Raw genomic sequence first — 24,776 nt, 5'->3', positions numbered from 1 at the left:
CTCAATTGACAAGCTCCCCACAACGTGTCCTCCCGCAACCTCATGCCAAACCACCCGTCAAGCTCGGCCGCAGCTTGCATCCAACATCCAAACCGCCATACTCACCTGCCGCGCCGCACCTTGCGCGGCCCATCTCCTCCAAAATGCACTCGTCCTTCACCCGCATCCAAAACGTCTTCGGCTTCTTCACAACAGTCGCCTGCGTCCTAGCCGGCTTCATCGCCGCAACCGACCTCCTCGCCGCCCGCAACCCCAGCGGCACCCTCATCCCGACCAACATCCAAGTGTAAACCTCCACCCCCTTCTCCTCCCACCTACTCGCCGAGCTCTAACAAGCCACCATCTTCAGAGTCAAAGGCCGCCCTCACTACTACAGCAGCAAAAAGGAAGAATACGCCATCATCAAGTTCTCCCTCGACGCAGACCTCTCGAGCCTCTTCACATGGAACACAAAGCAGCTCTTCGTATACGTCACCGCCGATTGGCCCTCCGCCGAGGGCCAGAACGCTACAAACTCAGCCGTAATATGGGATAGCATCATCACGAACCCCAGCGCTGACCACCTGCGGAACATTGGGCCCATTGCCATGAAGAAGCTCAAGCGCAGCGCGGAAGGCAAGACGATTGATCCCAGCCGGTGCGTTCTCTTTTTTTTCCCCTCCCTTGCCATACCTGACAATGATCTTTGTGGTCAGGAAGAAACAAAGGTTGCAAAACAAAGAAAAGCTAACAGTCGGTACAGTGGCCTTCTCAAACTAAACAACCAGCGACCAAAGTACCAAATCACCCATCCTTCCGGCAAGATTGCCAGCGTCAACGATGTGACCCTTAAGCTGCATTATAATGTCCAGCCGTGGGTTGGTCTGCTTACGTGGAACATGGACAAGGTTATCGGGCGGTGGTTCCCTATAGAGAAGGGCGTGAGCGAAAAGTTTGAGTTTCCAGCCGTAAAGACCAAGGATGCGAAGAAGGCCAAGAAGGCCTAGTCGAATCACGGGTTTAGAACGGAGCAAAGGAGTATAATTGATTATATATATGGGCGTATGTGTACTCTTAGCGCGAGGTGGTACCAAATGCTCTGAAATATTTGTTATCGCACGATGCCATTGTTGTTGCGTTGCTTGATGTCGACAAGTCCATACCGGGATATGTATGGCTACTATAGCGCCGACCTAGACATGTCAAACTACCAACAGTTTCACCGCTTTTGGAAATCGGATACTTTTCATCTCATACATTACGTGGTAACCGTAAACACACATGGCCAGCTATTTAGACATGATTTCTATCCCAGTACACACAATAAACCTATGTCGGTAGTTCCCCGCCAACCTTCCAATGGTCCAACACCCTGTTTACCGTCCCTGTCCGTAACATGACCGAGTATTTACTTTCGACATGACATTTAACATGAAAAATAAACCGCCTTAGCTCCGAGCCGGAGGAGTAGTTCCTCCCCGTCCACTACCTCCTCTTCCTCTGTTTGCGCCACCGCGACCTCTGCCTCGACCACGGCCCCGTCCACTACCGTTGCCATCCAGACTCGCAGGAGGTGGGACGTTGCTATATTTGCCAGGCTGTGGGCTAGGCGTTCCATGGTGACTGCCGCCACGGCCTCTGCCACGACCGCCACCGCGCCGAGTCGTCCCGTTGGCAGTCTCTCCCGGAGGAGGAGTCCTGCTGGAGCCATCACGGTACACCAGTGTGCTGTGGAGCAGGTTGGGTGCTGATCCATTGCTGCCGCCGCGTTGAGGTCCCATGCTCGGGCTGCCTCTACCTCTACCAGGAGATCCTCTACTAGGAGAGTTTCGTCCGGGAGTGCTATGACCACTGCCGTTGAGAGCACCACGCCATCCACCACGTAAAGGAGCAGGAGCGGGAGCATCCTTGTACTGGGGAACACCAACGGATCCGTAAAATCCTGTGGATATTGTCGATGTAGCTCGCTTCTGCTGAGACTTGCTGGACGCAGAGATGACTTGCTTGTCGGCCGTGTTTAAGACGGATGAAGATGGTACAGTTTGACCTCGGAACATGGGAGCTCGTTCGCCCAGAGTTGTACCACTCATAAATGATGTATCCCACACCACGTCAAGGAGCAGGGCGGTGGCAGTTCTACTGATGCCCGCTACTGTTCCCCGTGTGGCAATGGGTACCTTTCCGGCCGAAGCAGCAAAGGTCACACGATCACCCAAGCTGAACTTCTGGTTGCCAAGAACCAACTCTGCATCAGATGGCTTCAAAATTGCCGCTCGCGGGACGCCCTTGAGTTTCTTGATATCAATGTCTTGGGAAGCTTGGAACACTTGCTCGCCAGCATTGGCCAAAGCCGTGACAACTTCCGAGTCGAGTTGCTCAGCCTCGAGTGGCACTCGCTCGAACTTGCTTGTTTCCTGCTTTTTCAACCACGCAACAACATCCTTGACGCGCTGCGAGGCAACAGCAGGGTCGTTCCACAGGTCGGTCTCGCAGATTTCACTTCTCTGTGGTTCTTTCTGTATGGCTGCGAAGAAATCGGGGAACGCAACCATGTAATCAGCAATCAGCTTTATTGCCAGGGAGCTGAATTCCCACCCAGTGTGCGCCTTTCGTGAGTACCCCAGGACCTTGAGCTTGCGGGCTTCAAACTTGAGGTTGAGGCCCAGATTAAGTTTCAGCCCTGCAGCAGTGCTTACTTGATAGGATGAGGTGATTTTGCTTAGTACCAAGGGATGCACGCCCAATTGTTTCGCTACAGCAAAGGATGGTGTATAAGGATTGGTGCGCTCGGCCTGATGAATAATCCTCTTGGAGAACTCGGGTTCTTTACTTCTCGGAATGGAAACAACAACTTCCGTCTTACCCTTGACATGCCCAGTGACCTCGAGGGGCCGGCCATAGGCATATTCACCGAGGAAAAAGGCCCTGGTACCTAGCGGGAGCTCCTCCTCGATGGGAAGAGCTTCCTTCTCGATAAATCTCTCGTCTTCGTTGACAACCTCGTCCACAATGGTCTGGGAGGCATAGACACTGCGCACGCTGGGATTTTCGGCGTATTCCTTGATTAGCGCGCCCTCTTCAGTTTTGAGGAGACCTTTGAGCATGTGCACATGTACAAGACACTCTACTTGTCCAATGATGACGCCCAGACGCTTGGCGTGCCAACTCTCCAAATAATCGGCTTCCTTCGAGAAGTCAGAAGCTTCTCTATTAGAATGGTCCTTGACGACCACATCCTGGCCATTTTCAGCAAGCTCATACGAGAAGAGCTCGTCCTGAACCTTCATAATCTTGGCTTCCTGGAGAAATGGGTAGCCTACATAGCATCGCTGGCCCAATTTAGCCTTGAAAGCTTCAATACTCGTGCGCTGATTTGTATCAGTCAGGGTGACAACAATGCTCGGGTTTCTGCTATCCTGCTGGAAGACGTTGATGCCGTAGCTTTCCACGATTTGGGCGGTGTAAGGCAGTGTATGCAGCGTCGGAAATCCTGCCAAAGCCTCAACCTTCACCAAAGCTCCAGTGGCCAAGCCTGAGACATACTCCAAGCCTTCCATATCAGGCAGGTCGAAAATGTTCTCAATACAGCGGCAGTTTTGGATCTCGGGAAAGATCCCTGGTAGCGGAGATGGATATGTGAAGTTGACATCTGCAGAATACGTGAACTTGATCGGAACACCAAATCCGTTTCGTGACTTTTCATCGTCCTCTAATAGATCATTTTTGGTGGCCATAGCGTCCAGTAGTCGTTTTTCCTCAATAAAGGGAATCTTAACAACGGCTTCCCAGTCCATTTTTTTGCCATTCATGTCGAGCTCGAAGTCGCGAGGATAGAAATCGATAATAGGTGAATTCGGGTTCGTCATTAGGTCGTGGTACACCTTGGGCACAATCTTCTTACTTCGATCGGGTAATACACCCATGAGCTGTTCGTATGGTTTGAAAGGCTGTCCCTTTTTGAAGTTGAGATCCGCGTTGAGGCCCTTAGCAACATCTATGTCTTGTTAAGCCAAAATCATACAATGACGAAGAAATCTATCTTACCAGAGATTAGAGGAGCATAGTGGTAGCCATAGAACCATGGCCACGAAGCGATACCCTTGTAGTAATAGAAGAGCACCCACTGCAGGCCTTGGACATAGTTTTGGCACAGGTCGATTTGCTCTTTTTCATACTTTTCCGGGTCCCATTCCGGGAACTTTTGCAAGTAATACTTGGTCTTCCAGCCGGCATATTTCTCATTGTAGAGCTTTTCGTACTGCTGCTGTGCCTCTTCCGATGTCACATCGACAACTAAAGCCTTGTCATATGATTTAATGACACGGAATGCCGCCAGGTTGCCTTCCTCCTCTTCTTCATTCTCATCTTCGTCTTCATCACCTCCCGGTCGGGCAGGAAATGACAACACAAGATGGCGATCGCCATTTTCATTTTCCTTGGTAGACCAATCTAGGTGCATCGCATCCGCTATGTCTTGGGCGAACTTGCGGTCCGCCGCCTTGAGAGTTATACCGAGATCCAAGGCGTCGACGGAACGTTTGGAGACGAAGGGACGAATCTTCTGTTTCCACAGATCGCGCTGCAACGAAGTAATGACCAGCTGTCCGGTCTTTGCGTTCTTGTTGCTTCCTCCGGTCTTCGCTTCGAGTTTCTTCTCCATTTGCTTCGATGCAAACCACTTTTCGTCTGAAATGTCATTTTCAAATGACACCAACTCAAGCTTACTCAACTCCGTCAATAGCTTGTCCAATCGAGCCATGTTAATAACACCATTCTCATTGATATAACCATCGCAAGTTGGCAGAACCGCCTTGTAGATTTTAAACATGTTTGCCAATGCGCCCTCATTGATGTGAAGACCAGGGAGATTTGGCAAGAAAGTCATTTCCAACAAAGAAAGCCATCAAAATAAAATCATCAATAACTCTTTCGAGATCAAATGGAAAACTCAGCGTTCCCTCCTGGTGTAGTTTCCTGAAACTCCATTTCCAAGTATTCTCGCACAATGCACAAATGAAGGAGGTAGAAGTTTTGATGCTCAAGCTCCTTGGATTTAGTCTTGGATGCCCGTCCGAAGGTGACTTCTTCTCGAAGAAGACAAAAATGGGGGTCATGGCTGAGCAGACCCAACATGATCAAATCCGCATCCAATCCGTACAAACAGTGTCGCACATTGGGGTTGTAGTTGGGCTGTGCCTTTGCGTTTCGAATGTACTCCATAATCTTGTGTTCTCCTTCGCCGGGGACCTCGTGGCCTGAAAGAACAATTTCGCACCCTTGCCAGTCGGCATCTTCCGAGACCTTTTTATTGACAAAGTATCGCAGCTGTTGCGATAGCTTCGCCATGAATTCAGTTCCTATGGTTGTCAGCATTGTGGCGATAAGCACCACAGCGACCAAGCATACCTGGGGTGATGCAATTGCTATCGAACGGCTCTTCCTTGGGCATCTCAACACCCTCTTTGATGGCCTTCTCGCGGGCTTTCTCAGCATCCAGAGCGGTACGGAAGCGACGGGCCCGTTGTTGGTTCATTTTAGCTCTTGGTGCGACACCGTCAATAGCCATAAAGAAGAGCTGTTTGGGTTTTATTTTGCCAAACAAGTGCTCAATGTAGTTGAAGATTCTTATAAACATTTCCTCCTCCGATAGGCGAAAAGAGACGTCTTCTCCAGCATCCTTGTGGGTGCAGTTGTGAATGATACCATTCATATCGAGCTATGGACCTAGGTCAGCGGGGACGCGAAAGTGATTCGAGCAGTCGGAGGGCATGTCGAACATAAAGGCAATCGAACTCGGGTATTCGGTTCTCTGCAATGAGTTGCGAAATGGCAGGATATCGCTCCGAGAGCCATCTGAAGAACTTGGGAACACTAGGATGGGCGGTCAGAATGTTTCCTCGGGTCGGATGGAGCTCAGACAAACCCCATGATGGCGGCAAGTGGGCAATCGTAGACCCAAAAAATGCTGCAAAAGATGAAATAGATCTCAGCTACGATGAAGAGTCAAAAGACAAGGCAATTAATTTGCTTCAAGCCTGACTGCGGTGTGTCGATTGCGCAAATACGAAAAAAAAATGGCCTTGGACGCTCAAATCGATCGACCAGTCTGTAATGCGCCAGAACAAAACAAAATGGCGACAAGAAAAGAGTACGCAGCGAAGAACTCGAGGGAATAAAAGAACTCGGTTCGCGCAGCTAATGAGAGTCGCGGCTCGCAGAGGAGGAGAGACCGCGGGGGGTAGCTGGGGAGGTTGGTCGTTATTGAAAGGTGACAATGGTTGTCGGAGACAGAGTCATCATCAAATCGATGGACATCTGGAAACAGTTTCGAGCCAATGTGGCGGGGAGACGACCAGGACCAGTAGAGAGGCCCAAAGTGGGGTCGGGGCGATAGCTCCACCCCCATGTGCATTACTAATAACTTCGACTCAGCAAGGGCAAGGCGTGATTATTGCCGGAGTCAGGGCCATATAAGTTATTCACTAACCCGTAAAACAATGTCAAAATTACCCCGTACAGATATTGAGTACGGTCAGGCTAGGTGTTTTCTACTGTAACGACTTTTTGGACAATTTGATCTGATGCGTCGTGTGATCAATCTGTTGCACTTGTGCTCGTTTTGCAAGGCTATGCTCGGAGCAAAGCCCTGCCAAGGCGCGCCCAGGGATCCTGCTTTTAAAGTTCTTCAAATTGGAATTGCAATAGTCGCAATAACTTCGACGTTTAAGGTACGCCAATGGTCATAGTGGTGCATGGTGCACTTTGAGAGTCAGTTCGTGAACTTGTGTGCTAGCAATTCGCCGTGTGCTCTTTTTAAAGGACGAAGGAGATGTGAAGATACGCCATCGACAGAGACACTGTTAGCATACCTTTGTAAAGGAAACCATAACTAGAATAAGTGCAGTGATGATTGAGTTATTTAACTACCTAAGTAGGTTTCAAGCCAGATCCAGCATTGCTGCAAAACAATTTCTTCATCCATCAAGTCAGGAGTTCAGGGTAGTGCACTCCAGTCACCAAGGTGGGCTGGGCTCCACCCCGGATAAGTACGACACACCATTGGCTGATGTCCTGGTTGCGCCCGTCACTTTACGCGCGACGCGTTTTGGACTCTAACCGACACATTTTCAGGACCTTTGATCGTGTGCAAACAGCGTCGCAATACAAGCACCAATAACCATTGTTGCCAACGCCAGCTTCAGAAGCTTACATCAATCTCAACATATAATACTACGATCCTATTCCACTATTTGCTACCAACGGACGCCATGCCACCAGCTCAAGCCTCCGACCCTGACGTTGATGGTAAGCTCGCATCTTTACTACACCCTCCACCTTCCAGTCGAACTTTATAAACCATCTTCGTGTGCTGACTTGCCCTTCAAAGTCGAAATGGCCCACGACGAGGACGATGATCAGGTCGAGCGCCTCATAAATGAGGGTATGTGCGCCCAAAAATCCGCCAGACGAGATCAGACGAGTTGGGATTTGACCACCCTGTAACAGAGTATAAGACCTGGAAGAAAAATAGTCCCTTCTTATATGACATGATTTTGGGGTATGCCGCAAGCTGTTCCTGCATCCGTCTTTGGAGTTTTTAATCTAACAAGCCAGAACGGCCTTGACGTGGCCAACACTGACTGTCCAGTGGTTCCCCGATGTCAAGGAACCTGAGGGTAAAAACTATCGCATGCACCGACTGCTACTTGGAACTCATACGTCGGATGAGAGTGCCAACTTTCTGCAGATTGCTGATGTCCAGATCCCAAAGGCGGTTGCCCCAAATCCCGCCAACTACGATGAAGAGCGAGGCGAAATTGGTGGCTATGGCAGCTCCGGCGACGTCGCTGCCATCAAGTGCGACATTGTCCAGAAGATTGAGCACCCTGGCGAGGTAAACAAGGCGAGGTACCAGCCCCAGAATCCTGACATCATTGCCACCTTGTGTGTAGATGGCAAGATTCTCATCTTCGACCGCACCAAGCACCCGCTTCAACCCGCCTCTCTTGGGAAGGTAAATGCCCAGATTGAACTGGTTGGGCACAAGGCTGAAGGGTTTGGTCTCGCCTGGAACCCCCACGAGGCTGGATGCTTGGCTTCCGGAAGTGAAGACAAGTCCATGTGCCTCTGGTATGTAGCAGCTACTTTCCGTGCGAGGAGACCCAGAAACGGCTGACAGTAAACAGGGACTTGAAAACGCTAGAGGCCGAATCCAAGATTCTCAAGCCTTTCCGTCGTTATACTCATCACACACAAGTTGTCAACGATGTCCAATATCATCCCATTTCGAAGTACTTTATCGGGTCCGTTAGTGACGACCAGACCCTTCAAATTGTTGATGTCCGACATGACAACACAACTACTGCAGCCCTTGTCGCCAAACGCGGCCACCTTGACGCCATTAATGCCCTTGCCTTCAACCCCAACTCAGAGGTCCTTGTCGCTACAGCGTCTGCTGACAAGACTGTTGGTATTTGGGATCTACGTAATGTTAGAGAGAAGGTGCACACCCTCGAAGGACACAATGATGCCGTGACGAGCTTGTCATGGCATCCATCAGAGGCTGGGATTTTGGGCAGTGGCAGCTACGACAGGAGAATCATTTTCTGGGATCTGTCTCGTGTAGGAGAGGAGCAACTGCCTGATGATCAAGATGACGGCCCCCCAGAACTGTAAGTGACCAAGCCTTCTATCTTTGAGCTCAAGTAGGACTCATATTGTACCAGGCTATTCATGCATGGCGGACACACCAACCACCTTGCCGACTTCAGCTGGAATCCCAACGAACCATGGCTGGTTGCTAGTGCTGCCGAGGACAATTTGCTACAAATTTGGAAAGTGGCAGAGTCTATTGTCGGCAAGGATGACGGCGAGTTGCCGGTTGATGAGCTTGACCGATAGATGAGGTGGAAGTTCGCAGAAGGGAGGAAGGGTCGGTCTTCATAGGATGAGGAGACTGACGAGTTCTGCTCGGAGTTGATGAAGAGGATGGGCGGTATCCATGACGATTAAGGCCGGGGAATGGAGTCCACCGGGGGGGGGGGGGGGGATGGAACTTTTATGCTAAGATTTTTTATTTTTGTCGTTTTCTTTGGCGGGGGATTGTATAAATACGCCCTTGGAAGGTTATCAATGGAGACTATTTCACAACTGGTTCTATTCGATATTCGTGGAGTGCCAGCTGTTGTGGGTGTCACCATGCTGTGACAGCTGGTAGCAAACGAGATGTCATCTCATTTGGTTCACTAGTTGCCCGGCCCATATCGAGAGCGCACCCACGGTCAACAAGAAGTGAGTTCGTCCGATCGCAACGGGTGGACAATAGGTGACCCATAATGCAAACCCCTAACCTCTACTTGCGAGAACGTCAAATACACCACAAAACACAACTTATAATTCCGTGCTAACTGTTTAGCTCTTAATTATCCGCTGCAGGCTTCCTCTCCATCTCTGCCCTGCTCAGAACTTCACCATGGCTTTCCCATTCAACCCCAACACAGTCAAGCGCAACGCACGCGCCTACGGCTTCAACACCCAAGAAGCGGCCATATTCACACATATTGCCCTCGACCAACTCCGGGACCTCAATGCGTCGTCCTCCGAGCCCGTCACTGTCGAACGAATCGCGGAAGCCATAAAGGAGTATGCCACCAAAGAAGTGGAACGGGAAAGGGCAATCAAGCCCGAAGTCAGGGATCGGGGCGTCTCCATCCTCGACGACATGGAAGCCGACTTGCTGGAGATGGAAACCGGAGCCTACAAATCCAAAGACAGCAACATGCCAGAACCGAGAATCGCAGAGGAAGAGACCGACGGCCAACCGACCAAGCGATTCAAGTTTGATGACGACGGACTGGAGCTCTACTTCGGCAAAGAAGATCCGTATGGCATGCAAACAGAAGTGACCCCGTTTAGTCTCAAGTATTATAATCAAGATATAATTACGGCCATGTGCTCCCGGGTCGAACTAGCCGTTGAATTGGGGAAGCAGCTTGCGCCTGAGGACCTAGTCAGCCTGTACGCGACGAGCCGCACGTTTCACAACGCTATTAATGAACACATGCTCTCCAGCATCCGCATGTGGATTGCACATCGAGCCCCAGAGGCAGGCAGGATATTCCAGTTTCGCCTGTACAGACGATATCTGGTGATGGACCCGGCGGGGAGGACGTGGCGCGAGCAGTGTCAGGGAGATGAGGCGGCGAGGGCGAACCCCAAGCTCATGGCGCAGATTCGTTCGGTCCCAGGCCTGCGATACCTGCAGCTCGTTCTGAGGAGGGATCGCTGCTGCAGGCAAATCATCGGAATCATGGCAAGAAACGGCTTCCTCATGCCCAGGTCGATGCATGGGACGCTGCTCCGCCTCTGGCTGCTCATGGACATCGCCACCTCCGGCCAGCGGCAAGCTCTCCTGCGCAACCAGGACATCTGGTCAGACAACCACATCTACAATGCGCAAATGTTCTTCATGAAGCTCCTCATGGCGTTCAACGATCCCACGTACGGCCCCGGCAGCCCCGAACTCCTCCACCTGTTCCTGGGCCAAAAGGGCCTCTACCCACTCTGGCAGCTTCTCATGCGCAAGAGATTCACCACTCTCCCCGATCTGATCGACCTCCAAGTCAGATACCAGTACGAAATCCCCCCCGAGCTCGTCGCCAACCAGGCCGGCGAGCAAACCACCATACATGGCGTGCCTCTTCACGAAGTGGGAACAGGGCACTACGAGGGCTGGGGCCTGGGAGACAACCACCTCCTCCGCCCTGACGAACTCATCCCCATGGAGGCCACGGCACGAACTCTTGATCTAGAGCACCACTTGATATACATGATGATGTGGGGATACTTCGACACCCGCGACGGCGACAACATCGTCCCCACCGAAGAAGACATGTACATCTCCGACGAGGAGAATGTCCTCAAACACATGGACACGTCGCACCACTGGAAGAAGAAGCACGCCCTGAAGAAGAAGTTCTTCCACCTGTCCGCGGAGGAGAAGCAGAAAATCCTGGACGACGACGAAGACGACCGCCTGCGAGCACTAGCCTGGACAGGCGATGCCTCAGAAGGTGACGACGACGACGACGGGGGAGAAGAGCATCCTTATCCCCTCGACGAAGAAATCAACCGCGGCTTCATTGTCCGCTCCCCACGCAAGGATGAAAAGAAAGTCAGCGTTCCAGAAATGAACGACAAGCAAGGGTGGGAGGAGTTCGTCAACGCCGCATTAATGACCGTCGCCCCTGATTTGGGGGAAGACGAGGGCCTGAGGGCGCAGGCGTGGCATAATTACTCTAATGATGAGACGGAGGGGCAGTGGGATTGGCAGGCGTGGCTGGCGCAGGAGGAAGCGAATAGGGATGCCGAGCGCACGGAAGAAGGGGAGCGCGAGAGTGAGGCCGAGACTGTCATCATGGAGGATGAAGATGTAGCTGATGACGAGGACACCGGTAGTGAGATGGAGAATGGCGAGTTGGATGATCCGCTGCTGGTCGAGTTGAGAGAGTATCTTAATGGGGAGGGGGTTCAGCCAAGCGCCGAGTTGAGACAGTTGCTCGGGGATTACGCCTAGGTGGGAGCCAGCCATGGGCGTTGGGAAGCACTCCGTAGTTGTAAATGCGTTACTATCAATGAATAAAACATAAAAAGCACAAGGCCACATCGCTCGAGCAACAGTCCCTAACCAGCACCGAGTTCACACAACGCGTGCAAATATACACCAACCAGCCTATCGATAGCACACACCGCCCGCCATCACTCATATCAAAACACAAAAAACACAAGCCGAATATAATCAAGGGGGCATATAAAACTCAATGATGATGCATTTTTGTTCCGTCAAAAGCTCCACGACTCCTCGCCCCAATATACAGATCCACCTGCGCCACCTGCTTTTGTTCTTTTTACATCCCTCTTGACTCTCTGAACAACCAATCTACTTCCCCCTCAAATCAGAAACCCAAAAAGTTTCTTTCTCAGCAAACTATGAAGAAATGTCTAGTCTTGGTCATGCAGAAGGATGAAAGGGGGGCCAAATAGAGGGAAACAAAAACTAACAAGAAATGAACAAGTGCAAACCAAGACACAGGGTCGTGAGGGAAGGAGAATAAGAAAACCCAAAAAAGAGCCCTGACCAGGACCAACATAGGAGGAACCACGGGCAGCAAGAGGGAGAACGGCCGTCCAGAGGCTAGGGTCGAAAAACACAGCGACCTAGATCCCTCGATGGGCAAGTATATGCAGACACCGAGCGAATCCGCAATATTTCATGTCACACGCCATGGCCAAAGGTATACCCTTACACTCCCTTTCGCTATGCACCCATCCGGGAGAAAAATGGCTTTCCAGCAAAATACCACAATCCATCCCACAAAGTCCCAGTCCACATCAACATTCCCACCCCTTTACCACAATATATGCGGGCCGCCCTCCGCTCTGCGACGAAAACATAAGAAAACAAATGTGAGAAAATAGGAAACATGGTCCTAGCAAATCCTTTACCGAAGTCTCTCAACCCAGAGCAGCCGTGGTATAGTGTCACTTTTGTCTTTCCATCCTTTCAAAATTTTGCTTGTTTACCACATCCCGCCTGAAATAGAGGTCCGACACCCGCCCTGGTCCTGCAAAAATAAATAAATGAAAAAGCCAATACGCACCGGTATCCCCCGTTCCCTTGAAAATAGCAAGCCAAGTCCAGAAGTATGTTTTTGGTTGTTGTCGAAGGTCAAGGTGCTCTCTATGTTCATCGTTCCAAGTCGTTCTTGTTGTGCGGCAGAAAATCGACAGACAGATACGCAAACGTCATGTTGGGAATTGGCCGTCTAAGGAAGGCTTGTGCAAAAGCTGGCACCTGAACTAAAGCCACAAGCAGTTTTGGTGTTTTAAGCAGGCGACTTGCTTGGAGGAGCACTACCACCATTCTGCCGAGCATCATTGCCACTAACAGAAAGCCCGCCAATTCCAGTACTAAGGAATGCGAAGGGGTCGTTTTCTCCGTTATTATTGTTGTAGAAATGATTGGAAGGTCCAGAACCGGCTGACGCGGGGCCGTTGGAAGCAGACTGGAAGGCCGCCTCAGCAGCTCGACTATCGAAGGGGCCAGCAGAGTGAGATCCAGGAGTCGAAGCAAAACTTTGATTGTTCATGGAGCTGGGATAACCACCGGCACCACCGCCAATCCCAGCGGGGAGGAAGTGGCTTGGAGGACCTCCAAAATGTTGATTATAGCCAGCGCCAGAACCAAAAGAGTTACCCGAGTGAAAGGGGCCAGGCCCAGGCGTGCCAGCCATGGATCCTTGAGCCATGCTATACTGAGAAGGGTTGTCCATCGGGGAAGGATAGCCGGAATCTGCAACAACGGCCGCGCCAGCTCGACTGGCACCACAGCGGAGACAGCAAACATTTTTGGCGAAGTTGTGATAACCACAGGCTTCGTTACCGCACTTCCAGTCGCCAGCACGGAAAGGAACGACACCGCCACCGCCCATACGGCCACCGTGGCCCATGGGACCATGGTGGCCACCGTGAGGTGGAGGTGGCATCATTGCAGGAGGACCGTAACCACCGCCATATCCATATCCGCCAGCTGCATCGGCACCACCCGGACCACTGCCAGCGGCAGGGAATGAGCATCGGAAACAAGCAGTTCGGCGCTGAAAGTTTGAGAAACCGCAAGAAGGGCAGGTCCAATCGCCAGGCCGGGGACGGTTCTTGCTAGGGGGGAACGGAATGAGAATATCTTGGGCGCGGTCAAGCACACGACTGGAGGAGGGAGAAACCTCGATAGCTTTTTCGTTCAAGGCACGGCCGTTCATACAAAGGCTCTCAGCCGCCTAAGTAGTCAGTTAGGACAAGGCTCACAATAATCCTGTCTGAGTAGATTTCAAATTTTGATGGGCAATAGGGTTATCCAAATGGAGGAATGCAACTCACTTCTTCATGAGAAGAGAAGACGGCAAAGCCAGTTCCGGTGGGCTTGTGCTGTTCAGGAGTACGCAGAGTCCAAAATGCGATGGGTCGACCACCAAACTGAGTGAACCAGCTCTCAAGTTCCGACTGCGTGGTGTCGTGCGGAAGGCCGGACATATGAAGGACCTTGCTTCTCTCAGAAAGGAAAGCGCGAACATCGGCTCTAGCATCCATGGGTCTGGTCAAGACATCCGGATGATCTTGGGGAGGCTGTGACTTGCGGATCAAGCCACGGAGAACGCGGGCCAGTGTGATGGCCTCTTCCATGGCACGTCGGGGAGAAGCAGGAGCCAGGGCTTGCAAGTGGAATGGAAGATTATGCTTGATCGGGGCACTGGATTGGACAGGGTCAACCTCGAGAGCAGCGCAGATATTGGACAGCATTGAGGGACCAAAGGGCAGGGACTCTGGGTGATGTTGCTGCCATCGCTGATATTCCGTTCGGAGGTCGAATGTCCGCGAGTGCTGTAGATAGGGGGGTAGAACAACAGCCTTGTCGCGGGCCTCTCGGGGAAGTTGGACACGAAGATCCCAGGCATCCAGGGTGACAAAAACAAAATCGAGGTTCTTGGAAGTCAAGTAATCTGTCGCAAACGTATCGAATCGAGAGATAGCGTCTCTAAAGGTACCCGCGTTTCGAACATGTTCCCAAGTGAGAGTAGTGAGACTCGCTACACGACAGGTTTCGTTAGCCGGGGGACCTCTCCTGACGAGCCAACACTCGTACAAATAAATTGCTGGAGGAAACGGGATATTTATGGACGAGGGCACTGGTTGCGGCGACCAGGGACAATGAAAGTTCTCCTGTTTGGTTTGGAAAAGAAATTGACCACCAGATTGGTTTACGTACTGCAAAGAGGGGTGATTGGGGTATTGACAGGTTTGACAAGAACACTTTCGTGTGTAATCTGTCAATGCAGCAAAGGAAAGATGTTAGCAATGGCTTCCTAAGGTTGGTGAAGGCGGTCGAACAGCAAGAATGAACCATGTTGCGTGGCTTCTGGGAATTGGTGAGGAACATCTTACCTCCTCGAGCGAGTTGGCATCAAGAAGAATCCATCCAAGCTCAATGACTTCAGCGGAGTCCTTGGTCACGTAGACACCATGCTCATCACAGGTGGTTGCAACATGGATCACGACATAGCGATCAACGTTAAGTTGAGGAACCTGCTGGGAAGACATAGTGACCGGCGGAGCGTCCGGGCTCAGCGACCAGCAGAGGGGATGGGTTGGCGTAGGCGGCAGCGTCGAAGCAGTCTGCTCGCTTGTCGACTTTCGCAAAGAAGGTCGAGTCGAGGAGAGTAGAGAAAGGACGGAGATGCAGCCTGTGACCCAGCCGGTTCTCCAAGGTGTGACGGTTGCGGGATTGAGGAGTGTTGGGGGTGACGAGAGACAACTGAAAGCTTCAGGAGGTTTTGCCGAGCAAAAAGAGCCGCAGGTCGGACGGAGCTGGAGAATCGCACGGGCCGACAAGGACTGCGGGTTGTGGGCGGTGGACTGTGGATTTTAGGAGGGTTGCTGGGCAGTTGGCAGTTCAACGTCAGCAGCTGGCAGCTGGCAGTTGGCGGTTAGAGGGGCGCCTGGTCATGAAAAATACCAAAATATGAAGAACACAAAATCACAAAATCTAAGCACCCTGCCGAAGGGTTGGCCGCACCCAACCAAGGACGAAACACACCCTTCCAGCCAGACCAGACGACAGGGAACCAACGAGTCTGCAGAAAAGGACGAAGACGAGGGTTGACGGAAAGGGTCCAGCTTGCTGGCTTGGCCAACGTGGGGTGTTATCCTCGCGGGCCCAGGCAAGAACAGGAAGTACCAGCAACCAACACCTGTCTGCTGGTCGGGGAGTAGCACACTGGGCGCTGGCTGCTTGGTGCTGGCATCAACAGTTACTTTAGTACGGAGTAGTTGGTCAACCAGACAGGTTTGATTTGACGGACACATGTTGACCATTGGATCAAGCAGAGGGATATTACGTCCGACATGGACCTTACAGGCAGCCCCGATGCTCTACGCTTCTTGCCAACCTGTGGCAGCAGAACCAACTCCCACTCACTGGTGGGCTCAACAGCAAGATTGCGACTAAGAACTCAATTCCAGGTCCATTGAAGAGTACTCGGGCACTCAGGCAACGTACAGTGTCTACACTATAATTGCAACTATGTATGTGTATAACCCATGTTGCAGACAAATGTCATGTAGCAAGTAAATGAGCCACCTGCGGATAAAAACCATCAAGCGGATAGGTTGCTGCTGTCTTGAAAACTGGAGTACAATGTGTCCACTTGCCCTACTCGCGGGATCCACTGTCGGGGAGGCACAGGAGTCAGGGACCACGGCAAATGGTTTCAATGTTGTCAGTCCTACACTCGAATGCTTGCAGCAGTTGCGCCTTCGCTGCTAGTAATTCTGTCAGTTTAGACTCCAACAGGGAGATCAATGAGAGGGCTGAGTCACTTGGCCACCTAGCACAGCCAACCGACTGACAGCTTTACTGACTGACATGGTGATGTTGCAGGTGTACCTCGTACATTCCTGATCATGCGCGATTCTACGGAGGCGGTCGGATGTGAATACACCCAAGGATCCTCCCCAGTTCCCGGTGTCGACAACTTGGCTCGCCATCTAGCCTCATCACGACTCTGTGCGAGGTACAGCAGCCAAGTATATGCTAGAAGAGATGATTCAAAAAGTTGTACTCCATATGATTACACCAACCAGCCCCGTTATAATGTGCTCCGTACGATTGTAGCAGTTTCCAAAAAGCTCGATATGCCCCAGTTGCCCGGCCACCTACTCCGTACTGCGTCTCCTCGCAGTTGTCGTATGCCGGGGCGATCCTTGACAAGGTACAGTGCATTCGTCGTCCCGCTAAGCCGTGAAAGGAGTGGGATGCTTCTGGAACCTGAGGGCGGAATCATGTTAACAGCGCCATAGCGCCACGTCGAAACCTTGACGTCGGGAAGATGATCAAGCGGGAGGTTGGTCCCGAGCGCTGGAACGGCACGTAATAGTGCCTCTTGTTCGTTATCAGCACATATTCCAGCACCTGTGACCTGACCATACGAAGACAGCACTCAACGCAGCCGAGAGGGTTGGATGCTGGGACATGCTGGGACACGCTGGATGCCATGCAACGCGTGTAATACCGGTCAAGGCAACATGCTTGCGGCCTGCCGTTATCAATTCTTGCATCATGGCACATGCTAAGGTCCAGTAGCACTTGTTGGCAGTGTGTCGGCACATTCAGCTGCTGATATCGGCGCAACTGTTTCAGTAATCGATGGCCTCGGCCTTCAGCTTAATGGTGTATATTGACCGAAGAGGATCGCCTACCAGACTACTCCGTAGGGGCTTTGGAGACGTGGATCTAGCCTTTCTGATACTACTGGTTTCTGCGTTGTTGGCTGCGTCGTTGGATGGTCTTCGATGTCTGGCGCAGGGAACCTCCATTTACTCGCCCCTCCTTGCTCCGTATCAATGTTTCGGAATGACGAATCGCACAAAACCAGACCTCGCGGGTCAGTCAGCCCGTCCACACCGCATGCTTACATGGGTGGGAAAGCAAGACGTATCCGAATCCGACTAGGCAAAGCACCTGGTGACTGTAGCGTATTGCAGTGTACCCGGCAACAGTTAATGGATACATCTTGCAAAGAGACCGTGCCTAGGCTTGTACATATATATGCATGTACGTACCCTTTGCCGAATTCGACGTCGAGATGCACCAGCAGCGAGGTCGCAGCCAGGGACGATGAGTCGGGATGCAGGGGAAAGACGCACATGCTCGAGATGAACAAAAGGGCAAGTTATACATGAACGAGGGAGTCATGTTCCGTACCACTCGCAGGCCCCTGAAATACTCCGGACTGTCCCGACGCCAGAGGAGCCAGAGGCGCCAGCGCGAAGAGAATCGGATCAGAGGTGATAAATACCAGGCGGCGGAAGGGCAATGTTGTAGTCCTGATCAGTCGGCATGTTCCACAAAGAGACGTGCTGTGGCCACCAGTGGCGTCTTTGGCTGCCTGGTCGCCAGAAAACCCCCCGCGAATTGGCGAACACAACATAACCTTCTGCATGCATAAAGCAGGAGCAAGGCTACGAGAACGGACTCCAGATGAGCAGAGTTTAGAGTCCTGTTTCTCCTCCACGGCTGACAGCATCGTCGGGAGGGCAGCCGCTACCCGCGAGTTCGTTCCTACGCCATCCCAGGGTGACCAGTGACCACCAACCTCAACCGTCAAGGTCGCACATCTGCTCCGTACAACTGTATCAAGAACCACGCACGCTGTCACGGTACGGAGTATGGTTCAGGCTATTTTTAGTCAACCATGGCGGCAATCGACCGGTCAGATTCACGGTAAATGCAGAGCATTCAGACGGCGTTTGCTCCAGACAACGTAGGACAGAAAGGAAAGTTATGAGCTGGAAGACCACCAAGCTGGCAAGCGGAGTCTGGGCGCCGCGCGTCGATTGCTGACCTACCTACATCTAAGTAAGTAGGTAGTGCATTTATTCATGTATTTGCTTTTCTCTTTATTACCTACGTTTTTAGAGCAACGTTTCTTGGGTTGAATTTGAACCGGGTTGGCTGCTTATCATCCTCCAATGTTGGCAGGCTGTTCTTGGTAGGCTCCTTCCGTTGCACAGAGCTTTCCATAACCAGACACATGCATGTTACGTACGTCATGGCCGCATTCCGCCCATCACAGACACTATGACCGTGACTTGCCTGACAAAAAGCGGCCAAACATTCCACTTGTGCATAAATCGTTTCGTCACCACGCCATCCATCACCTTACACCACCCGCAATTTGTTGATGACGTCTTCTAAACTCGTTAATCGTCGCTCTTGAACCCTTTGATATCTGTACCCATACTACATCTCCAACCTCAACATACTTCGAGACACTTTGGCGACCGTTGACCAGAGACAGGAATCCGAAGCTGCCTCATTTTGGAATCTCTTACCCCGCCTTTAAATCATTTTAACAGCTCATTTCACGTCGGGTACCGTTCCCAATCGCAAATATGGGTGTCGCATCTACTATTCTCATTGTTCTCATCACCATTCTATGTGAGTCGCCTTCAAAATCTCGAAAAAAAAAATGACATTGATGCTGACAGTTGTGTATAGTCCCTCCGCTGGGTGTGTGGGCAGTGGCAGGATGTGGCATGGGTAGGTTCATTTTCATGGATTGTTTCCAGCAGTGGTCCATTCAGAGCCTGGCTGACACGTTGTAGATTTGTTTATCAACGTTTGCCTGACAATTCTGGGATACTTTCCGGGTCATATACATGCGTTCTACCTCGAATACATCTACTACGACCGCCGCGAACAGGCCCATCAGGGACGGTTTCCCACCAGCCGCGCGCCAGGTGTGTACTCTGAAAACGTGCAGACCGGAGGACAGGGCTATGGAACTATTGTCCAGCCTACACGTTAGTACCGATTGCCTTGAAGGTATGCCTGGATTTTGCGGATAGTCGGGAGTTTAGTAGGAGGGATAGCCTGGTTCGGTTTGACATTTTGTGTAGGCAGTTTGAGTGAAAGGATGTCGAGGATATTGGCCCTGGGTTCTGTTTAGTTGGCCATAATATCTTAATTGCGGCCATTGGGTGAAATGGCCTTGGATAAACGTCTGACAGGAGGGACGGAAACGCAGGAGGCGTGGATATCATTAGGATGCTTCATTATTCCAACGTCTTACTTGTGCCACATGTATCTTCTCGCCTGAGATAATTTTTGTTAGCGCCAGCCGTTCCCTTGCAGGGGCCGAAGTTTTACGCAATGTTGTTGTATCGATGTTTGTCCATCTGTACTCGGTAGGGTTAGCCATCAACGCCCTAACAAATGCTAGCTTTAATATCAGGGGCCCAGCGTTCCAATACCTCCACGTGCTCAGTGATTCTAACAATTTGTTAGTATCCTGTCGGGCAATGCGATTCCAATTTCCAGAGCCCTCTCTTACCCGCAGGAGCTTGGCTTAGGTCCCAGGCTGATACGATACTCTTCACAGATAGTTGACCCCATCTTGGGCAACCATTTTCCTCTTTCGGGTGGTTTTGCAGTCGGAGAAACATGTTGACTTCAATCCTATTTGAGGCAAGGCGTCGACACTGGAGATATTCTTCTCGAAAGTTGAGGTTCACCTGAGACTTGATGATGGACATGTGGGACAGTGCCGGTCAATTTTTTTTTGTTCGATAGGCTGAACTGCATATCCTGGAATAGGAGCTTCAAAAAGGTCCGGCTCTGGAATCGCCAGTGCCTGTGTCGTGTGTTGGTATCAGGCAGAGGAAGTGGTCTGGGTGATGCTTAACCCCCTAGGAGAAGAGCCAAGGAAAACATCTTGGCTGACGATACTGGGATATATGTCTGCGTTGCTGTGCATGTTTCTAATTTCGCGCGAATGTCTGAATGAGGTGCTTTATCAGAGTCTGGGACTTGCAGCCATTTTATGTGGCTCTCACATTATCTACTCCCATCCTGTGTACACGTGCCCTTTAATAAATACCTAGGTACAATGGGACCTGGGTTAAAGTGAAACGCCACATCCGTGTCAATCTTTTGTAGTTACATTGTGTCCAAGCTCGTAGCGTAATTGTATCAGCGAAACGGACAAGAAATGCTGCCCACATGTTGTCATTTGATACCGAACCTGAAGCAGTGGGAGGTTGCCCCGGAACGGGTAAATCAAAGCTCATAATACCGAATCAGCCAACACTTTATTATTATACCATATTTTGGAGCCATATTTGAATTGGCTCAAAGGCTTAATGCAACGCAAGAATCATAATTTATATATCGTGTGTATAATTGCATTTGCTGGCTTTGAGTCCGCTATATCCGACCTACGCTATCTGCGTCTGATACTACATGTACCAAGTTTCGGTACAAAACAAACGTGAGCAGGGGACCGAAGCTGTGGTGTGCTCACTACCTAGGTAGTGCTTCGTGTTGGACTTTTCATTTCATAGCTTGCCACCAATGGGACACGGCCCCAAGCACCCATCGATATCTGTCTCTTGTGTCGCTACGTGGGTAGCTTGAACGCTTTCCTCTCCAGGAATCCGGATGATGATGCATCCAAAGTTATACCTGGTGTCTCTTTTGAAAACACATGACATTGACTCTTAGTTTGAGGTGACAAAGGCAAATCGGAAGGTTACAACGCTTGTGGTGTGTGCTGTTCGTCTCCGAACAGCATTGGCTTCTTAAATGTGACATACGTGAGACCACGGCCATCAACAATCCCACACCGCTGCCGCACTCGCTATTCATCCTGTCTGTGAAAAGACTGCAGGGATGTCAAGGGTATATCAGAGCATAAATGGAACCATATAGAGCAAGAAACATGGCTAATCCACAGATCTGCAGGGATATTATTTCGCTTTCAACCTCTTGGTATGAGAGATGAACAAGGAGGCTTTGTGAAATATGTCGGGCGATGTCCACCCGATTTCCATTGTATTCGCACTTGCAACTTGGTGTGCGTGAAAGAGTGTTGTGTGGATAATGATTGGGTTTCGGGATATGTCTATAACATTTTCAAAAGCCGCGAGGCTGATCTACCTCGTGAATACCACATCACAGGCCGGGAAAGCCAACATGGGGAAGATGATGATAGCAAGTTCTCAGTCTTGATAGAAGTTTCAAGGGGGGATGTAGAATCCGGGTTGACAATCAGTACGCATCTCTAACACATACGCAGTTTTGATGACGGCCGACAGTAGGCATGTAAGAAGCGTCATTGTAGCCATGGTGTAGTATATTCGACTGAGCGCTACGTAGGGGATGGTCAAGCTGCTTATATACTTGTCCTTAATGGTTTCACTCGGCCGCTACTTACTGATCGTCATGATCTGATGGCCCATTCGTGTGACTTGATCGCCCTTGGTGCAGGGTCTAACGCGGCAATGCCAAGGTCACCACTCCATACCTCTATGAACAGCGACAGAACGCCATTCTGGAAGTCACCAACCTCCGCCTTCATGGAAGGGTTTGGGGCGTGTCCATCTGTGAATTTGCAATGACTGGAATCAACACTGACGCATCACAATGTGAGACATGAGACGCGAGGCACTTGATCAAACCCCTCTCAAACACTTGGTCAGAGTGCCATTGTCCAGTCATCGACAACGGTCAAGATCAATTTGTCCACGTCGACGCGATGGTGACCAGCGCCATGTGTTTGGCCGCAGAGACGGGCGATAATTGGGTGCCGGAGATGCAAGGACGAGGCAGCAGGGGTTTTGCTTGAAGACCAGCCGGACTGTTGGTGACGAGACGATGGTCTGGTGTCTGGTGTGCATGTGGATGAGGGGGAAGAGCGTGGCGCGACGGAAGACGCATTGACAGCATTTGAGAAATGGGGAAAACGGGGGAAAATGGGGAGACACGGGAGACGGGCTTGGTCTGGGCGCAAAGCCTTTGAGCCAGCCGACCTTTGGACGTCTGCCACGACACATGATGCATCAGTAGTGCAGAGCAAGGCGAGGCACCATTCGACAACGGCACGTCTCGACGCAGTGCCGCTGTGACTGAGTTGCAAATTGAACGACATTTCCCATCAATCTTGCACTGTCACTTCCCGGTGCCGCATCGCTCGAGCGCTCGAGCACTGGGGCTGCGGGTGATTTTCTGACTTCTCATTCACTCGACTCGTATTGTTGCATCTCGTCTCTCACATACTCTGTAATATTCCGCCCTCGCCATCTCTCAGCCAACGTCTTGCACGGGTTCGGACTGCGTGTCTCATGTCTCTGGACAGCCCACTCGGTCTTTCTTGATTCAAACCAAGTCAAGTCGAGTCAAGTCAACCCCGCCCCCGACGACAACGACCTGTGGTGGGGGAATTCAAGACGTTCAGTCAAATTAACATCCAACATTCAATATTGACGTCGGCACACCTGCATACAGCCAACTCATTGTGCGGCGAAGCAAGACGAACGAAAAGCAACCCACGTACTGTCAGCGCACACAGGCTCCGTTTGTAACTGGCTCGGCCCCAGCCGACGCACAGACGTGGTCGAACGTGGACGGACGTGGCAGGATATCGACGCTGGGCCATGTTCTCACCACACCTGTCCCGACCTGACCAGACTCAATCATCCTAGCACCGTAGGAACAAGTGTCCCAGACGAAACCGGTCGAGCCCAATCGCACCTCTACTCTCTCTTGTCTCTGCCCCGTTTTACAGCTTCCTCGAATGTGCCGCTGAGACGACCAATGCCGTGGCAGAGGACGCAAGCAAGCGTCCACGAATCCGAAGTTAACTTATATCATTGCAATTCCGACGTCCACCATGTCTTCAACTGCAAGCCCTGCGTCTCCCCCTCGAGCTCAACATCCCCATTCACGCCCACCACCGCTGCCGCCATCCTCGACTGCCCCGTCAACGCGTCGAACCAGCGATACTCGACGAGATCCTTTCCCCTTCTCCATGACAAGGCCGTTTCGGCCAAACCCTACATCAACTAGTGTGGCACCGTCAACAGCCGAGGGAAGAGCCATCCCCGTGGATGATACCACTGCTGAACATCGAACATCAGCGTTGCGGGAGCTCAATAGCCACTATCCTAGCCGACATCGATACGCGAAGTCAACCGGTGCGCAATCCAGCACCTACTCCGAACCCGTCATTGTTCGCAGTTACTACTCTCCTGCCCCAAGCCGCCACGATAGTTCCACTCGACGCCGATCTGGTCGTGGTGGGGCCGGTTCTGAAGTTGGTGGGCCAGTGACCGGTGTGACCCGGGCTCTCCCCTTCTCAGGCAAAGTCTCTTCGGCCGGCAAAGGAATGCTGAGCACCATGGCGAGAGTGTATAATGGGAAAATGCCGACGGTGGAGGCTCAACAGGATACTCGTCTGCCTCCGGTAGAAGCCTTCAGTTTCAAGAGCTTCATGGCAAATACGCCAACACATGCTGGCACAGCCGATATTAACTCCGACCTGGACAGGATAGCCGAGATCTGTGCCCGGTCACGGTATTCATTAAGCAATCAGTACGAGGTTCACTATGCCCCTCACGGTTCTGGAGTTTCGTTCCTTGCATCTACTCAGAATCAAGAGCCGCAGGGCCCTACATTGCAGGCGGTGTCATCAGACGATGAGCGCGATATGAGAAACACTACTCGGCGGAGAAGGCAAGCTGCAAGGAGGAACAGCAGAGCAATGGGCACGCTTGAAACCATAATGTCGTCAAGCCGCTCATCCGACGAGGAGGGGTCAAAGAAGAAGTCTGCCTCGGACCTTGCCAACGAGGTTCGTGGACGGACAGCCAGAAAGTCGTCTCCGACTCCGACGACATCTTCACGCAGTGAACGGGACCCTTCCAATTCACAGGACAGTGAACAGCAGCCAAGGACGCCGGCGAGACGGCCATCGACGTCATTGGCTTTGATAGATAGCTCGAGACTGACCGGGACGCCAGAGGCAACGCCTCGGACATCAGCTACCGCGTTGGTAAGCGAACCTGCATTACCGCGTGCTTCAAATAGCCAATTAGAGACGAGGACGGCAGCCGAGAGCGAATCGCAGCAACGGACTTTGGAGAACAAGCCATCGCCGCGACCGGACAGGCTGGAAGAGCACATGGCACGAGGATCGATATCTTCTATCCAAGACGGCGCCCGTAGTACCGGCGTTCTGTCGACACTCGCCAGCTGGCTACCGTGGGTGTCGCATTCATCTAAGCCCAAAGGTCGCGCTGAAGGTAGTCTGCGACACCTCTTGAACAACACTGAGGCCAAAGGGAAGAAGGGCGAACCAGCAGTGTAATGCATGATTTGAAAGACGTTAAAAAAAAAAAAATTTTTT

General features: G+C 51.5%; 10 protein-coding genes across 11 annotated transcripts; 5 read left to right on the top strand and 5 right to left on the bottom strand.

The window, feature by feature from the left end:
* Positions 1 to 47: 47 nt before the first annotated feature.
* On the top strand, positions 48 to 2,362 carry SPC3_2 (Signal peptidase complex subunit). The gene is made up of 2 exons (XM_007814145.2): positions 48 to 286; positions 350 to 2,362. Exons 1-2 carry the CDS (start codon positions 144 to 146, stop codon positions 984 to 986), a joined length of 780 nt encoding a protein of 259 aa, XP_007812336.1. The 5' UTR covers positions 48 to 143; the 3' UTR covers positions 987 to 2,362.
* Positions 776 to 4,864, bottom strand: exo2_4 (exonuclease II Exo2; the record flags this gene model as incomplete). The annotated part of the gene is made up of 2 exons (XM_007814144.2): positions 776 to 3,973; positions 4,024 to 4,864. The coding sequence occupies 2 exons, from the start codon at positions 4,862 to 4,864 to the stop codon at positions 1,428 to 1,430; spliced, it is 3,387 nt and encodes a 1,128-aa protein (XP_007812335.2). The 3' UTR covers positions 776 to 1,427.
* A 50-nt stretch (positions 4,865 to 4,914) lies between these two features.
* On the bottom strand, positions 4,915 to 6,285 carry exo2_2 (exonuclease II Exo2; the record flags this gene model as incomplete). Of its 2 annotated transcripts, XM_066122230.1 has the most annotated exons (4): positions 5,903 to 6,285; positions 5,757 to 5,850; positions 5,386 to 5,695; positions 4,915 to 5,336 (listed from the first exon to the last, which is right to left on the bottom strand). In XM_066122230.1, exons 1-4 carry the CDS (start codon positions 5,905 to 5,907, stop codon positions 4,915 to 4,917), a joined length of 831 nt encoding a protein of 276 aa, XP_065972857.1. In that variant the 5' UTR covers positions 5,908 to 6,285. The 2 variants fall into 2 exon arrangements, with proteins under 2 accessions (XP_065972857.1, XP_065972858.1); XM_066122231.1 differs by having other exon boundaries at positions 5,386 to 5,850.
* Positions 6,286 to 7,078: 793 nt separating this feature from the next.
* Positions 7,079 to 9,515, top strand: HAT2 (Histone acetyltransferase type B subunit 2). Its single transcript, XM_066122229.1, has 6 exons — positions 7,079 to 7,284; positions 7,367 to 7,420; positions 7,486 to 7,537; positions 7,594 to 8,109; positions 8,166 to 8,651; positions 8,706 to 9,515. The coding sequence occupies exons 1-6, from the start codon at positions 7,248 to 7,250 to the stop codon at positions 8,878 to 8,880; spliced, it is 1,320 nt and encodes a 439-aa protein (XP_065972856.1). The 5' UTR covers positions 7,079 to 7,247; the 3' UTR covers positions 8,881 to 9,515.
* Positions 9,452 to 11,554, top strand: J3458_020773 (uncharacterized protein; the record flags this gene model as incomplete). Its single annotated transcript, XM_007814142.2, has 1 exon — positions 9,452 to 11,554. One exon carries the CDS (start codon positions 9,452 to 9,454, stop codon positions 11,552 to 11,554), a length of 2,103 nt encoding a protein of 700 aa, XP_007812333.1.
* A 1,309-nt stretch (positions 11,555 to 12,863) lies between these two features.
* Positions 12,864 to 15,337, bottom strand: NRP1_3 (Asparagine-rich protein (ARP protein); the record flags this gene model as incomplete). Its single annotated transcript, XM_066122228.1, has 3 exons — positions 14,801 to 15,337; positions 13,915 to 14,621; positions 12,864 to 13,814 (listed from the first exon to the last, which is right to left on the bottom strand). The coding sequence occupies exons 2-3, from the start codon at positions 14,332 to 14,334 to the stop codon at positions 12,864 to 12,866; spliced, it is 1,371 nt and encodes a 456-aa protein (XP_065972855.1). The 5' UTR covers positions 14,335 to 14,621; positions 14,801 to 15,337.
* Positions 15,338 to 17,762: 2,425 nt separating this feature from the next.
* Positions 17,763 to 18,116, bottom strand: J3458_020771 (uncharacterized protein; the record flags this gene model as incomplete). The annotated part of the gene is made up of 1 exon (XM_066122227.1): positions 17,763 to 18,116. One exon carries the CDS (start codon positions 18,114 to 18,116, stop codon positions 17,763 to 17,765), a length of 354 nt encoding a protein of 117 aa, XP_065972854.1.
* Positions 18,117 to 18,984: 868 nt separating this feature from the next.
* J3458_020770 (uncharacterized protein) lies at positions 18,985 to 19,400 on the top strand (the record flags this gene model as incomplete). The annotated part of the gene is made up of 3 exons (XM_007814140.1): positions 18,985 to 19,030; positions 19,091 to 19,132; positions 19,198 to 19,400. The coding sequence occupies 3 exons, from the start codon at positions 18,985 to 18,987 to the stop codon at positions 19,398 to 19,400; spliced, it is 291 nt and encodes a 96-aa protein (XP_007812331.1).
* A 1,857-nt stretch (positions 19,401 to 21,257) lies between these two features.
* On the top strand, positions 21,258 to 24,757 carry J3458_020768 (uncharacterized protein). Its single transcript, XM_007814139.2, has one exon. The coding sequence runs from the start codon at positions 23,262 to 23,264 to the stop codon at positions 24,735 to 24,737; it is 1,476 nt and encodes a 491-aa protein (XP_007812330.1). The 5' UTR covers positions 21,258 to 23,261; the 3' UTR covers positions 24,738 to 24,757.
* J3458_020769 (uncharacterized protein) lies at positions 22,068 to 22,520 on the bottom strand (the record flags this gene model as incomplete). The annotated part of the gene is made up of 1 exon (XM_066122226.1): positions 22,068 to 22,520. The coding sequence occupies one exon, from the start codon at positions 22,518 to 22,520 to the stop codon at positions 22,068 to 22,070; it is 453 nt and encodes a 150-aa protein (XP_065972853.1).
* Positions 24,758 to 24,776: the final 19 nt, after the last annotated feature.

Source organism: Metarhizium acridum, assembly GCF_019434415.1.
Source record: "Metarhizium acridum strain ARSEF 324 chromosome Unknown scaffold_574, whole genome shotgun sequence".
NCBI lineage: Eukaryota > Fungi > Ascomycota > Sordariomycetes > Hypocreales > Clavicipitaceae > Metarhizium > Metarhizium acridum.
This window is presented reverse-complemented; position numbering and strand designations above follow the sequence as displayed.